This window comes from Amblyomma maculatum, chromosome 1 (assembly GCF_055883805.1).
Source record: "Amblyomma maculatum isolate TAMU_Amacu chromosome 1, ASM5588380v1, whole genome shotgun sequence".
NCBI classification, from domain to species: domain Eukaryota; kingdom Metazoa; phylum Arthropoda; class Arachnida; order Ixodida; family Ixodidae; genus Amblyomma; species Amblyomma maculatum.
This window is the reverse complement of record NC_139344.1, coordinates 392262637-392278603: the sequence shown is the minus strand read 5'-3', so window position 1 is coordinate 392278603 and position 15967 is coordinate 392262637. Positions and strand designations below refer to the sequence as shown.

Sequence of the window (15967 nt, the reverse complement as noted above, 5' to 3'; positions counted from 1 at the left end):
GCGGTTTCATCAAGCTCAAGTTCCGTTGAGTTGCGGACACTGCTCGAAGGGAGTCGCGAACGCCGCATGCCTGCGCTTCTGCCGTCATCGCAGACACGAAACGCGGCTCGTGGCGCGCCGGAATGGTGCGACGGTCGGGTGACGAATCATCCGGTGAATTTTCAGGCACCTCACTGTAGCTCGTCGACGGTTGGGGCTCATCCGCAGGCTGGATGTCCAAGTAACGCGATGCGCCTGAGACAGAGTACCGTATTTACTCGAATCTAACGCGCACCTTTTTTCCGATATATCGTGTCCAAAAATTGGGTGCGCGTTAGAATCGAGTACGACCCTAAATCTCCGATATCATATCGCCATCGGCATTTCAAAATGGCTGCCTGGTATGCACTTCGAGCCTACTAGCTGGTCTAGCTGTCTATGCCTAGCTGCAGTAGCGTCCTTCGTGTGCTTTGGTACATGTGCTTTGGTTAGCCTACCCATTTTCTGCGATTGACCGACCAGTATGGACGTGCCGAAGATTCGTCGAGTTCATCATGATGCCGCATTTAAAAGGAAAGTCATCGTGTGTGCAGAGACGGACGGAAATTGGGCCGCATCACGCGCATTCGGAGTTCCGGAAACATGCGTGCGGGACTGGCGCAAGCAGAAGGAAAAGATTTTCGGCAGCAAGGCTACACGAAAAGGTTTCAGTGGACCGAAGCAGGGCCGGTTCGCCGAAATAGAAGAGCGGCTCGCAGAATATGTTCTAGAGCAGCGAGCGGCGCAGCGGCCAGTGACGACGGACCTGCTCAAAGTCCGGGCGATGCAGCTAGCCCTACAAACAGGGCTAACGCGGAGCGACTTTAAAGCGAGCAGGTGCTGGCTGTCTAATTTTATGAAGAGAAAAGGCTTTTCTCTTCGAAGGCGGACAGGGATATGCCAGAAGTTGCCTGAAGAGTACGAAGAAAAGCTACACAGTTTTCAGCGGTTCGTTCTAAGTTTGCGCCGCAAGTACGGCTACCACCTCGGCCAGATTGGAAATGCCGATCAGACACCGCTGTACTTTGACATGCCTGCCACCACAACCGTTGAAAAGAAGGGGGCGAAGCAAGTGCGCGTGTTGTCTTCCGGCCACGAGAAAACACGCGTCACCGCAATGCTTTGTTGCACCGCGGATGGACACAAGCTGCCCCCGTATCTCATATTCAGGCGCAAGACGCTCCCGAAAGGAATCGTGTTTCCGAGTGGCGTGATTGTGCGCGCCAATGAAAAAGGCTGGATGACAACGGACTTGGTCGCCGACTGGATCGATAACGTCTGACGCAAGAGACCCGGCGGCAGTTTGGGCCTGCGTGCGATGCTTGTGCTCGACGCTTTCAAGTGCCATCTCGACCAACGCATCAAGGACAAGCTCGCTGCGTGCAACACCGACCTTGTCGTGATACCAGGTGGCATGACATCGCAGCTCCAGCCGCTCGATGTTTGCTTGAACAAGCCAGTGAAAGATAGGATTCGGGCGCTCTACACCGAATGGCTTGTGAGTGGCTGCCATGAATTCACTCCCAGCAACAGAATGAAGCGTGCCTCGCTGCAAGAGTTCACTGGATGGGCGAAAGATGCGTGGTGCACGATACCGTCTGCCATGGTCATCAAGGCCTTTAAGAAATGTGGCATATCGAATGCCATGGACGGCACCGAGGATGAGATGCTTTGGTCTGTCAGCAGTGACAAGGAGTTGTCTGACAGCGACGACGAGTGAACCTTGTGCCGGCATAGTGACAATCTTGGCAAGATAAGCCGTTTCCTTTTGTGTGTGTGTTTTTTAGTGCACCGAGATTAAATCTTTGCTTTTCCAAATGAGACAAAGTTGTATTGCTGTATGAAAGCGTTAGGTGCGCGGTACTCTTTTTCGCGGAGAACGGGTGCGCGTTACAATCGGAGCTTTTTTTTTTTTCGGGGGTGGGGGTCCACGAAAAACGGGTGCGCGTTACAATCGAGGGCGCGTTAGATTCGAGTAAATACGGTACACAGTCTCTGCTGGCGATGGTGACCTTCGACCAGCGTCGCTTGCAACGACGTGATCTTGACTGCTGATTATCGCAGCCGCTCGCCGCAGTGCGAGAGCCTCCGCTGGTGCGTCATTCGTCGCCTGGGTGATCGGCGTTGATGGTATAGGGCGATTACCGGCTTCGCTGCTGCTGTCGAACGGTGCAAGATAGCACGCCACGCTATCCGCATGTTCAGTCTGGCGCTCCGCCGGCTCCGCGTCTCGTGCTAGCCGCCGTATTTTTCTCGCCGTAGGAGGCTTGCGCTTCCGTTTTCCAAAGGCATGCTTCGTCAAAAATTTCTTCTCAAACGAGCGACGATCCATCTCTATCATGGGAGCTGCGAGAAATGAAGACGCCGACGTGGTTCGTGAAGCAGACAGCAGCGTTCCGCTGCGGTTGCCAACTTGCCCACTGCCGCAGCAGCAGCCAATGGGAAGGTGCCTTTCAACACGGCAGCCAATCGGAGGCGCGCTTTCATGGAAGGGCCCGCGTGATCCACCCCCGGCAGACCCATGCTTCTTTTGTGTTTGTGCGATTGTTAAAAGATGGCGACGACCGAAGAATTCACAAACGGCACGGCCAGACGCTGAGCTTTCGAACGATACCAAGATGGCGGCGCTCGGTGGTGGGAAAGACGAAATATGGCTCCGCGAACTTCGGTGATTTTGCACGATTTAAAGCTGCTTTTTCGCCCTGTGCACTGACAAATTATTTTTTTTTCAGGCTCTTTTAGTGCGTTTTCAGCCAAACCATTTTGATACAACGTAGACTAGGTGTAGATACCGAAACGCGTGGTTTCCAAAAATCGATTTTTTACGCGATTTTCGCGATCTGATCCCCGCGTCCCCCTTAAGTGCGGGAAAAGAACATTTTCTCTAGGAAAGCATTTGATTCAGACTGCCCAGTTTTGAAAAATGTGTATGTTGAAGGATGCTGAATGAGTTACGGAGGCAGTTAAACTTTGGGTTCGTAAAAATATTGATTAGCATTTAATCTTGGCATGAGGTATAAACAGCTCCTTTTTTTAGTTTCGGCACCAGTCAGTTCACACTTGCATTGTGTTCAGTGGGGAAGAGAATTCGCAGCACGTCTGGTCCCGGTGAACTGGAATAGTTTCCTCATTGTTTCCAGATGCTTCGCTCCCTTACAGCACTGCATTGCTGACAAGCCCTTCTAATGGCTGACTGTGGCATGTTGTTATGTTCCAGTGGGTATGGGCCTCTCGTATTGTTATCGGCATATGTTTGGCTTTCTTTGATGCTTCATCCCTTTGTACGCAGTCGCTGCCACGGCGTGTTAGTGCCGCCACTTCAGCTTGTACAGTTGAACCCGGATATATCGAACTTTAAAGGGATCGCAAAATAGTTCGATATATCGATAATTCGATATACAGAAATCGGCTTGGGACAGCACCTACAATGCGAAAAAACGATACTGTTTTTGTCGCGTAGTCAACTCGCTCGCATAATGAACCCACCCTCCACTTTTGCACTCGAGAATTTGGAAAAAAAAAAAAAAAAAGTTAAGGCCAGCTCGCTCATATGCAAGCGATTAAGCGATCTCAGCGATGAGCGGCAGCGACAGAGCAAGAAATTTCCAACTTGTTGGAACTGCATCCCTCTGTCCCTCTGTCCCTCTGCTGTTCGAGCCACCGCGGCAGCGCAAAACAAGATTTCTGTGTCGCCGCGACAAAAATCGCCAGCGTTTTCGCTTGCATGTCGCACTCCGTTTCGGTCGTCTCTTCCACAGCTCATTTCTTGGCAGCGTGCCAAGATGCTGCGCAGCAATAACGTCGCGTGTTTATCTTTTGATAGCTCCTGCGGCGGCGGGGAGCGAACTTGGCAGACTGCCCCTGATGGCTTGATTGCACAAGCCTGGTTCGATTTATCATGCCGTGCTTGGGGCGGTCGTAGTCCACTGCCACAAAATCATTTGATACAGTAGCTGCAAATGCTGTTTGAAGTGAAAAATGCTAAAAGCCGGTGTCATGATTGCAGCTGACTACATGCTTTCTTTGATTCATACATGCAAAGATAAACGACTCTTGCAAAAGAAAAAGAAAAAATGCCGCTTCGTAATGCCATATCTTACGCTAGGCCGGGCGTACAGCACAACGATAAAAATAGACGACGTTCGCAAAAAAAAAAAAAAAAAAAAAGATCTGCCGCTTCTTGACTTCCGCAGGCCTACTGCGAACGAAGGCCGGGAAAAAGGAAGGAGAGAGATAGCTCGGCAAAAGAATGGGCACACCCTTGCGCTTCGCTCTGTCGCGTTTTTCCCCTCTCGTTCCCACCGGTTCTCTCCGGTTCATTCACGCACATGGCTTGCAAACGTCACGTGCTGGCGCGCGGGATACGATGACCGCAAATGCACGCTCCTTTATGGAATGGCCGCGGCGTTGCCCTAGCCGAACTGTCCCCTCTCATTACTTCCGCGTGTGGCTTGAAAATGTCACGCGGCAAACGACCGAGGGTGATGCGATCGTCTTTGGGAAAGGCACACTTTCCAGTGCGTGGTGCGGAGTTCGATATATTGAACGCTAGTGAAGTTGAGTTCGATATATGACGCGGCTTTCCTATACTTTTACATGGGATTTTCAAGGGGATATTCCGTGAGTTTGATATAACCAAAATTTGATATATCCGGGTTCGATATATCCAGGTTCGACTGTATTGCAAGCACCCCCCATGTTTGGCTCGCTCATAATGTTACCACACGTACGGTTGATTGGCAGAGGTATTGCATTGCCATAATTTGTCAAAATTTTAAACGTGGTAGCCTGAAAATCGTGTTATTTAGGAACATATCAGCCGGGAGAAGAGTAGTGTAATTTTGTGGGACATTTTTATCGGCCGCAGGGGACGTATCAACGATGTTCACTGTTCATATTTTATGTCCCAAAACTTGCCGAAGTGGGTAGGGAAGGCAAGGCTCTTTTTCATAAGCTTGGACGCACTGCAGTGGTCCAGCATGGCGAGACATCTTCATCACGCTCGCATCATGTGCAATATGTTGCCGCTGGCGGATGAAACTGCACGTGGGTTCAGAAAGTTGTGAGGCGTTTCTGCTCTAGTCACACCACATTAAAAGCGGGATGGGAGAGGGGAAGATGAGCACCAACAATAAGGGCACATTTGGTGCACTTCGAAACCGCAGGAAAGTAATAAACAGGGAAAAAAAGCTATAGCGGCTACCGTGGAAATGAGGAGAAAAAATGACAGCCTCTTCTCAGGTAGGATGGCATGAGGGTTTTCTTAACATTATCGGGGAGTTTTAGCGCTGTGTTAGCGGGATGATGGAATTAAGGGAAATGGTGTTGGTGTACCCCAAGCAACTTGTCCCCACAGAGAGATTTCGTATAGTGTTGCAAAACCATTACACATACATAGTCTGTTTTACAAAGATTGGAGAGGGCATTTTAAATTGGTCGCCCCTGCTAGTACCAGTTTCTTCTATTCTTGAGAGGAAGTTTTTATTGCAGTCTCAGAACTATCTTTTTTGTCACTCTGGCATATATTTTATGTCCCAAGACAGATTAGTGTTTTTAAGCTTGCTCATTCGAGCTACTGTTAAATACGGAAAGTGCTGCATGACCGCTTTGTTTGTGCATTGTCTGCAGAACCTGCAAATCCAGGAGAACACCGAGGGCGTGGACGGTTTTCAGTATATACTTCGGTTCACACCCAAATTGAACAACAAGGCAGTTCTCCCCAATTACGAAGTGCCTTTCCTCTTCTACAATGGTAAGTTGTCACTGCAAGGCGCTGTCTGCCGGGCCAGTCCCGTGGCAGATATTTTGTATTGCTGGAGGTGGGATTTTTAGTGGTTTCTAGGCTTTTTTTATTGGAGGTTTTCATTGGTTGTACTTTTTGTTTAGAGTAGTGTAAGTTCGTCAAAGATTATAGTGCTCATTTCTGCAAGAGAACATCGCTGTAAGCGCATGACGTCACTGAGACATCAAGTGAATATTCAAACGCCCCAATACGCTTTGAATTGTCTGTGTGGCATTTTAAATGCATTCGTTGAGCCTTCTCTTGCTGGGCATGCAGTCCAGCAGACTGCGACCTGTCAAGTATGCGCAGAAGACTGAAAAAGTGCGGCAGTGGCTGCAGGATCCTAAGTTAGACCTACAGGAAGAAGGCAGGCTATTCCTGATAATGAAAGTATTTGTAGTGCGAAGATTCAGGTGAAAACAGAAAGCAGTTTTTTGTAATTTATTTAAAATATTTTTTATAGTGTTTGCAGAATGAGTAATAAATTAAAATGCACAAAAATTAGCTTTTTGACTCAACTATCTAATTTAGCAGTGTTCAGCGGGTTTTGGGGCTTCCTGTTGGGGGTTTTCTATTTTGAGTTGGCATCGCTATCCATAAAGCACTGCCTTGCGAAGAAAGCATAGGAAAATATGGGTGGCTTTCTGTGATATGCTGCTTGCCATGATGTTCTCTTTCTCCCCTGTTTTAGTGCAACGAAAGGCAAGGCAGATTGTAAGAAAGAGTAAAAGCTAGTAAGTTAATAATTTAGGAATCCAGATAATTGAAATACCTGGGCGACTCCCAGTCAGTGCCCATGGTGTTAAACGCCTGCTACAGTTGAATCCCGCTATAACGAAATTCACGGTGCACGAAAAAAAATTCGTTCTCGCGGAACTTCGTTATCGCAAAAATTTGACGTGAAACGTAGAAAGAATTGCCCAAGCAGCAGCAAAGGCGTTTAATGCCAAAAATCTGTAAGCTTGGTTTGCTTACGCTTCACGGCGAGCAATGCCGTCACGCGATTTTCGCGCTCGGTCAGCAAACCCATTGCAACATCGTCGTCTCGGACAGCAACGAAATTCCTGATGACATCAAAAGCGTCCATCACCTGTACGGCGGTTGCCGCAGCCGGCGCTTCCTGTACGTCGTCGTCTTCTTCATCGGAAGAGTCCTTATCATTCAGGGCAGCTTTTATGATCTGCTCATCACTCACATCTTCGTGAACAACAACACAAGCGTCAGCGCCGATGTATTCGTCGAGCTCGAGATTAGGCGGCACGGTTCCTATTTCTCCCAGCGTTTTCCAGGCGGCCGCGATCCCCGGAGCCGGTGACGCCTCTTCGTCGTCGTCTGTAACGCCTGGTGTTAGGCCAGCAGAGTGTACGGGTCGACCTTCGGCAAATCCGGCGTGCCTGAAACAGTTCACAATTACTGAGCGCCCCAGTGTGCTCCAGGCAGCAGACATAATCTGCAGTGCCACGTACAAGTCCACCTTCGTGTCTCGGCCGGTTTCAGTGTTAAAAAGCAGCCGCTGAATTAACCTCCCGCGGTAAGCGCGCTTCAGGCTAAGAATCACGCCCTGATCGAGAGGCTGTAAGACAGACGTGCAATTGGGAGGGAAAAACCTCAGCTCCGTGTTAGTGAGCTTGACTTCGTCGGAGTGATGCGCTGAACAATTGTCCAAAAGCAAGCAAACTTTACGGCCCTGCCGCTTCATGTCGCGGTCGAATGCCATCATCCACTCGGTGAAAATAGCGCGGGTCATCCATGACTTGTTGTTCGCCTTGTACTGCACAGGTAGGCTACGAGTTCCCTTAAAACAGCGCGGCTTGGCACTTTTGCCTATGACTAACGGCGGACGCTTGTCCGAGCCATCCATGTTTGTGCAAAGCAGCACTGTGATGCGTTTTTTGCTGTGTTTGCCGCCGTGACAGCGCTGCCCCTTGAAGTCGAGCGTCCTAGCCGGCAACATCTCGTAGAATAGCCCGGTCTCGTCGGCGTTGTAAATGTCTGCAGGCGCGAAGTTGCTTAAAATTCCGGCCATGTTACTCGCCTTCCAAGCAGCTGCTCCGTCCACGTCTGCTGACATTGACTCGCCGCACAACACTTTTCCAACGATGTTATGGCGGGCCTTGAAACGGTTTAGCCAGCCAATGCTGGCTTTAAAATCATCAATGCCAAGTAGGCATGCATAGTTCAAGGCTTTCTGCTGGACGATGCTTCCGGACAAGGGGACGTTGCTGGCTCGTGCTTCCACAAACCACGCATGCACTGCTTTGTCCAACTCTTCATGGAGGGGCCGCGTCACCTTTTTGTGCTTCGAGGATGTGCCTGAAGCAAGTGCCATTCTCACGCTGTCCTTATTGCCTAGAATCGTTGACAGCGAACTTGCAGGAATTCCGAAGTCTTCAGCAATTGCCGCTTTCTTCCTTCCGCTTTCTGCTTGGGCGATTATTTGAGCTTTTTGCTCAAGGGAAAGAGTTTTGCGTTTTTTCACTTGCGTTGCCATCGTGTCCTGCGGATGAAAACTCGTCGTTGTCGAAGAGAAAGGCAGCGAGTGAACAACGCGACCACGACACAAAGCCAAAATGGCGGAACTGCAATCACGTGATTTCATGCTTAATGTGGCTTTGGATTTGACTTGGACTTCTCGCCAATAAAACTAGTTTCGGTTTCGATTTTGAACGCGAAAATTTCGTTGAAGCGGAAACGCTCTGCAAAAATGGTTCGTTGTGCAGAGAAATTTAGGCCATTAATTCTTATAGGATACTCGCGGGGAATAAAAAATTATTCGTTGTCGCGGAAATTTCGTTGTGGCGGTATTCGTTGTGGCGGGATTCAACTGTATTAGCATGCTACGCCTCTCACACTGGTTCATTCTAATAGCTATGCGAAGAGCGCGCATGTCCAGTTATGTGACTGTGACTAGCATGCCCAGGCATCATCACAGTAGCCCTAATCAAGTCTGAATTTCCTGTTGATTTACCCAAGCACTTCTGATGTGCTTTCAGTGTCAAGTGGGATGAAAACTGACTGCCCTTTCTTTAAAAGTAATCCGACCACTTTCTTTTTTACTAGCAAATAGCAATGGCTATTTGCCACACATTGGCCAGCCATCCGAGCCCATGCGAGCTGTTCAGAACGTTGGTTGTCATAGCTAGAATCTTTTGTATCCACATCATGAGGGACCACCCCATCGGTGTGGCGCAGTAATTATGGCGCTCGACTACTGTTCCCAAGGATGTGGGACCGGAATCGGCGGCCGCTTTTCGATGGAGGCGAAAAGCAAGGCGCCCGTGTGCTGTGCGATGTCAGTGCACGTTAAAGAACAAGAACACCAGGCGGTCGAGATTTCCGGAGTCCTCTACTGCGGAGTCGCTTTGGGACGTTAACCCCACAAACCAAACATGATAAATGACCGCCGTGCTCTTTGAAAATTCAACTTTCAATGGCGTGCCTTGAGTAACCCACAACGCAGTCCGCCCGTTCGGCGAGCTTGTCCAGAGTGACATCACCCATAGCTGTGAGGGTGAGGACCATGTTCTAGGGAAGTCGCTGGACAAACCACTCGCGCAGTAAACTGTCTGACCCTGAGGCTTGTCTGAATAATGTGGCCAACGAAACATCGTTATGCCCAGCGTCCTGGGGTGGGTTGCCGGCTGTAGGAGAGGTGGAAGAGCCAGCGGAATCCATGTAGGAGGGCGGGGTTGTGTGGTCGATGCCGGGTCACCAAATATGTCGGAGCTAACACGAATAACCAGCTCCAACAATGTTCAAGTTAGGACTTTTTTTTTTTTTTTTTTTTATTATGCTGCTTGCGCTGAGGCGCCTAGTGCCAACCTCTTCTTCTTTGTCCAGTGCCGTGCCGTGGCTTACGATAAGAGCGCGGCGCAAGGGGTGCTACAACCTCTTACAAGGTGCACTGCATTGGTGCATCACATCCTAGGGTTCATGAAGCTTTAAGTGGGTATCGTCTTGCTGCATAGCGTGATAGTACAGATCAGAGTGAGATACCAGTGTTGCTTTGCAAATGGGTGATAGATGCAAGGGAATTAACTTTAGCATCCTGAGTCAATCAAGGTCATTGGCTGGTTAATGTGTAATGGTCGGCATTTTGGGCTGGTTTTGGATACGAGTAGTTGGACCCAAAGGGAAGTCACTTGGAAGCAATGTGAGCACCTTATAAGCCAACAGCCAACTCCTCCTGCTTTCGGTATCGTCATTTTTCAATATTGGGGTCCCATTGTCGAGTAGCAGTGTTCAAATTGTCACATACCGAGTATATGTCTGATATTGCAACAGGCATTGTTAAAAAATTTTGATCTCTCTTTTCAGACGCTTCAAAGCAGGAAGAAATGGCAAAGCTGACCAAGAAGAGGTCTGACCTGCTCAAGCAGCTTCAAACTTTTGAGGACCTTTTCCAAACAACTGAGAACATCTACATCGAACTTGAAGGCATGTAGCATTCTTTACTGCGTATAGATTTGGTGAAAATTCTGCTGTGCCCTAACCTTGACCCTCGAAAAGTTTACATGGCAGCGGAACAAAACTGATGCTAAAATCAAATATAAAAGGCAATGATTCGAAATTTAAAAGCGAATAGTGCTAGCGCAGATTTGTTGCATCACATTTTATGATGGGCCGGTCAGTTTTTTCTTTCTTTTCTTTTGGGGCATGGTGTCTGCACTGCCTAAGTGCTCATCAATGTGAAATGAAGTAGGTTGGGACAAGAGAAAGTCTCACTTTCAGCTTTTCTATTTAGCAGTTGGGGCCCTCATTGACAACAAAAAGTTTCTCTATTGCAGCTGTGATTCGGGACGCACAGACGGAAGAGTCCAAGTTCAGGGGTGAGCTGAGGAGACTAGGCTTCAACAGCAACTTTATCAAAGAGGTGGGTTGCTTTGGGGAGCTTTCAAAGGGCAGCGCACTAAATATTTGATGCCTCTTCCTCCTTTCATCTTGCCATGAAACTTCAGGAGCAGCACATTCCTCCTGCACTCAAGATCTTTGAGCAGCAAAAGCAGGTACTCGACAACAAGAACAGGCGTACCTACTTGCCTGCACCCTATCCAGACGAGCCAGGCGTTCTTGGAAAAGTGAGTGGAAATTTTATTTATTGGTTTGTTTGTTTGTTTGCTTGCTTGCCAGCCTTTTTGTGCATTTGCCAAAGACTTGTTTGCCTTGATGCACACTAATCAGTGAAAAAAAAAAAAAAAATTAAATCACCTTCACGTTTGAATAGGGCCTTGAACCTCGTTGTAACGAAGTAGTTCATGTTCTGTAACTTCGGGCCCATAGAATACAATGTATTTTTAGCCCCCCATACCAAAGTAAATTTCGGCGAACTTTCAATGTAACGAAATTTAGTTGAAGGCTCAATGCCTGAACAAAGGTGTACCGTGAACCTGAGCGGTTGAGAGCAGCGCCCATCAAAGCGCACGAAGCATGCAAACAGGCGTAGCGTGGCCAAGGTAGGTCGACCTTGGCGCGGCAGCGCAGCAGAGCCGAGTGTGCTTAAAAATGTGATGATGATGAGCCGAGCCGAGCCGAAATGAGCCGACGGCCATACGGACGTCGGCTTACCCCGAGACGGAGACTGCTGTCATTACATGGATTAAGGATGTTCGCAGCAGGAATATTCCATTAAGTGGACCCATAATTGCTGCGAAGGCAGCGGACTTCGCCAACCAAATGGGCATCAGTGACTTCAATACATTGGAAGGCTGGTTATCACGTTTTAAGGCCCGCCACGGGCTGACGTTTAAGAACGTCTGCGGAGAGGCAGCCGCAGTCGACAAAGAAACCTGCGAAAATTGGGTCTCAGGTGAATTGAAGGAATATCTTGCCGATTACCCGCTCAGCGATGTTTTCAATGCTGATGAAACCGCACTTTATTTTAAGTTGCTCCCAAACAAGACTGTGAGCTATAAAGGTGATACGTGCTCGGGCGGAAAGCGCAGCAAGGAAAGAGTTACCGTGCTAGTGTGCGCGAATGTGACGGGCACGGAACGGTGCCGCTTGCTCGTGATAGGCAAAGCAGCGAAGCCTCGTTGCTTTAAAGGCGTGAAGACTCTCCCTGTTGAGTACACTTCTAACAAGAAGTCGTGGATGACGCGAGCAATCTTCACGGACTGGTTGCGCACACTAGACAGAAAGTTCGCGGCACAGGATAGAAATATTCTTTTGTTCGTCGACAACTGTTCGGCGCATTGTGACATCAATGGACTGAAGGCGATCCGTCTGGCATTTTTGCCAAAAAACACTACTGCTGTGCTGCAGCCTATGGACCTCGGGATTATTAAAAATCTAAAGACTCTGTACAGGCGCCACCTCCTAGAACGGATTCTTGTATGCATGGAAAGCGGGAAGCCGTATGATGTCAACCTGCTCGGAGCTTGCCACATGCTGGCAACATCGTGGAACGCCGTCAAGGCAGACACTATCGCCAACTGTTTCCGCAAGTGTGGCTTCAGTGAAACCACAGAAGCCTGCTGCACAGCCGTCTTAGATGTTCAAGTGGATCAAGATGATGGCTCCATCGTGCTGGACCCTGCCTACGCTGTTTTATTGGAGGGTGTGGACTTCGAGAGCTTTGTCGACGTAGACAACGGGGCCTTTAACTGACGCCGAGATTATCGAGGCTGCGTCCAGTCAGCAGCACGGCTCACGCGCGGCGAGCACGCCTGACAGCGACGACGAGTCCGACAAAGAGGACGATCCGTTGCCTCCTCCGAGCGCATGTGAAGCAGCATCGGGACTCGATCTGGCTGCGCGCTATTTCTCCACCGATGAGAATTCGGATGCTGCGCTGGAGATGTGTGGCAAGTTGCAGACAGTGCTTCTCGAGTCGCGGCGAAGAAAGCGCAAACAAATGCAAATCACCGATTATTTTTCATGTTGATATGCTTCGATCATTATTCTTTTGTTAATAAACATGTTTTTGAAGCATAAATAGTGTCATATTTCATCATTAAGCCTGACGCTCACGTGGGTACATTTATCATTAGTTCCAAGCGCATAAATTGATTGGATATCTTTATTTCCTTTGGTGTTTGGACTCGCATGATTTTAATACCCGCAATCGCCGACCTCAAAGAGTAGTAGTGCGTATTCCTCGATAACGATCCCAGATATGGCTATTTTGGCTTCGGCCCTAGCAGCCAAATGCAATGGCCATTTTTTTTTTTTTTTTTTTTTTTTTTGCCGCTCGCTCGTTAATTTAAACTCCGCTTAATTCGAACAATTTTTCAGTCCCCCACGAGTTCGAATTAACGAGCTTTTACTGTATTTCTTTTTTGTGATGCCTCAAACTCTCCTCGTGTTATATTACTGGTCGGTTGCATTATTCACATTCTGATATGGTTCTCCACCATATGCTTTCTGCTCAGCTTGCTTTGACACCTAGCGTCGCTGCTCTTCTTTTTAAATTTATCATAAATCAGGTCACGCAATAGAAATACTGAAATGTTCAATGAGTGCAAGGGTTTGTCTTGCCTGTGACCAAAGCATGTGGTCCTTTGGTGACAGGTCGGCCATCTTGCCTGGGTGGAAGAGGACGATGTGTCTGCTGTGTTGTCCTGGCACATGAGGGGCGACATTGACGTGGTAGTCACCGAAACCATGGACAAGGTGAGGAAGGTTTACCTCTGCCATGCATCTATTGCCTCAAGAGGCTTTAGGTGGCAGAAAAGGCCGTGCCATCATGCTCTATACAGTAAAATCTCGTTACGGGAGACAGGGACTTGAATAACCAAGGTCTCTTGTAATAAAAAATTCTTACCATCTCGTATGTGCGGCAGTGTTTAGATTCCTTTATCTAAATTCTGTTCCATATCAGTGTCCTGTTTTGTTGCAATATGTCAGGAACCAAGGAGTGCCTCCTCTTGGCTGGGGAGTCAAAATGTCCCCATTGTTTTAGCCACTGGCATCACATTCCTGTGTGACTAAAACAATAGGGACATCTTGATTCCAGTCAAAACGAGGCACTCCTTCTCGGTTCCTGACATATTGCAACAAGAAAGGGCGCTGAATAGAATTTAGATAAGGGAATCTAAACTGCTGCACATAGTTTGTACGAGTCAGCTGCGTTGCATGAGCACACCTGGGTTGTGTCTCTTCTAAATAGTGAAAAAGTTACATTAGGGACCTGCGAAAGTTGCCCTTAGTAACCAAGTGTCTCTTCTAACCATGTCTCTTGTATGCAATGTTGTTAACTGGCAAACATAGGAAAACCAACCAAACCATTTTCAGGTGTCTCTTATAACCGAGTGTCTTGTAACGAGATTGTATTGTAGTTTGTGCTAAGCAAGAAGCGCTGGTAATAGCTGGTTCCCTCCTCGAGCAGTTCTCTCAGTGGGAAGGGGGACGTGCTGCTCCAAAACTGCTCCAAACCGACTGCTTGATGTTTTGACATCTAATTCAGTGGAACATGGTTTTGCCACACAGTATACAGATAATTTTATTGTCTACAAAAACGAAATTCAATGCAGTTTGATTAGAGACTGGGAGAAGTGCAGCAGGGTGATGGCAGGTTGTGAACTGCATGTACACAGCATAGGGGCTGCTAAAGTTAAAACACTGGCACCAGACTAGTGGTGGAGGTATAAGGCATCTCGTGCTGATCTTAATACATGTAAAATTTTTATACTAGAAAAGCATGGAGAAATAAGTGTTTGTATGCAAGTAAATTTAAAACGAGCCACAAGCGACTGGAGGGACTTGCAAGAAAAAAAAAAGAAATGCTCTTTGCACATGTCATAGCACCTTCTCCCAATTTTTTCAATCGCCAGTGGTGAGGGAAGCGAGCGAAGGAGACACTGCAAGCTACCACAAGCCAATCGATTAGAAAACTTGTCAGTCTCCAAAGAACTGCATAGGTTGTTCTAATGGTCCTGCTGTCAAAACAAGCAGGTACTTCACCATTGATCATGTCAGGCTTATGACAAACGAAAACATACTTGAACTGTTATGGGGGGTGACGCCATGGAGATGGCAGTCTCTAAAAATGTTCCCAAGAGTGTTGGGAAGCCATACAGGCCCAGGTGAAAATTTCCCACTGGTTCCAGTCCTACTGGTTTATTGTCCAATTCCCCGTAGCCACTGGAACCATTAGCCACTGAAACTATTGGCCACTGGAACCAGCAGCTAATGAGACCATTCACCACTGGAACCATTAGCCACTGGTACCAGTAGCCAATGGAACCAGAAACTACTGGAACTAGTAGCGGCTGGTTTTCACTGAAGGCTGCAGAAACTCGGGTTTGGTTGCTTTGGTTCTGGTGGGCGTGCTGACCTATGGGAATCTTGGTGCAGCAGCTGCCTTGGGCCGCACAACCAAAACGAAGACAAGGGCAAAGGTGTTAAATCATGAATCATACTTTATTATTTTTCATTTCTACATAAGTTCTCCAATCTGCATGGTCACCCTTTTGTCTTTGAGACTGGTACTGCTTCAGGTGTGCTCCAGCTCCGAATTGGATTTTGCGGTGAGATTAGCTGCATAGATAATATTTGTTCACAAAATCATGTTAGCAGCACCACACTACTGTAATTTAAAAATGAACAGTTTGAAAACCAGCCACTCAAGAACCGTGCATTTGGTGGGAATCCACTCTGGAACATGTTAAGTGTGGTACAATTATGTGGTCTTTAATAAAATTTGTAGGGAAGGGTGCTTCCATTAGAACACGGGAAAAGGTTGTAGGTGGTTCAATGTTGTATGCACTCATGCACATTGCACCAATGCCCACACACTCCCGCTATGTTTTATTTATTCAGCAATGAAAACTTCACTCCTAGGGACAGCGTGAGTGCATGGTCTTAAGGTGAGATCCCTTCACTGCTGGTATTACCAATGAGGTTACAGGTATACATGGTGCTGGTCAGACCTTGTTGCTCAATGGCGCAAGCTTTAGTCTTTTATGGGTTGCCAGTACCATGGTAGCAAGACCTGCAAAAATAAACTGGCACTGAAAGCCATGTGCTCAGGCTTGTGTTGAGAGTACTGAATGCAGTGCACTCGCTGTCGCCATTTCTCGGCAGCCAGCGGCGTAACTTGTCAACGGAGGAGGAGCGTCGGCGTCGGCCGCGGAGCGCTGAGTTGCCAGGCACAGAGTGTATAAAGGAGGCTATGGCGCTAACCACACGAGGCGACAATTCGCAGGCCACGCGATGGTGTCAAGCGGT

At 48.1% G+C, this 15967-nt stretch overlaps 1 protein-coding gene across 1 annotated transcript in view; it reads left to right on the top strand.

Moving 5' to 3' along the window:
- Nucleotides 1-15967, top strand: part of LOC146208549 (structural maintenance of chromosomes flexible hinge domain-containing protein 1-like) — a 142057-nt gene that overhangs the window by 102950 nt on the left and 23140 nt on the right. The window contains exons 39-43 of the mRNA XM_084594722.1: nucleotides 5647-5770; nucleotides 10118-10237; nucleotides 10588-10673; nucleotides 10759-10878; nucleotides 13310-13411. Of these exons, the coding sequence (XP_084450848.1) occupies nucleotides 5647-5770; nucleotides 10118-10237; nucleotides 10588-10673; nucleotides 10759-10878; nucleotides 13310-13411 (552 nt within the window). The remainder of the gene's footprint in view (nucleotides 1-5646; nucleotides 5771-10117; nucleotides 10238-10587; nucleotides 10674-10758; nucleotides 10879-13309; nucleotides 13412-15967) is intronic.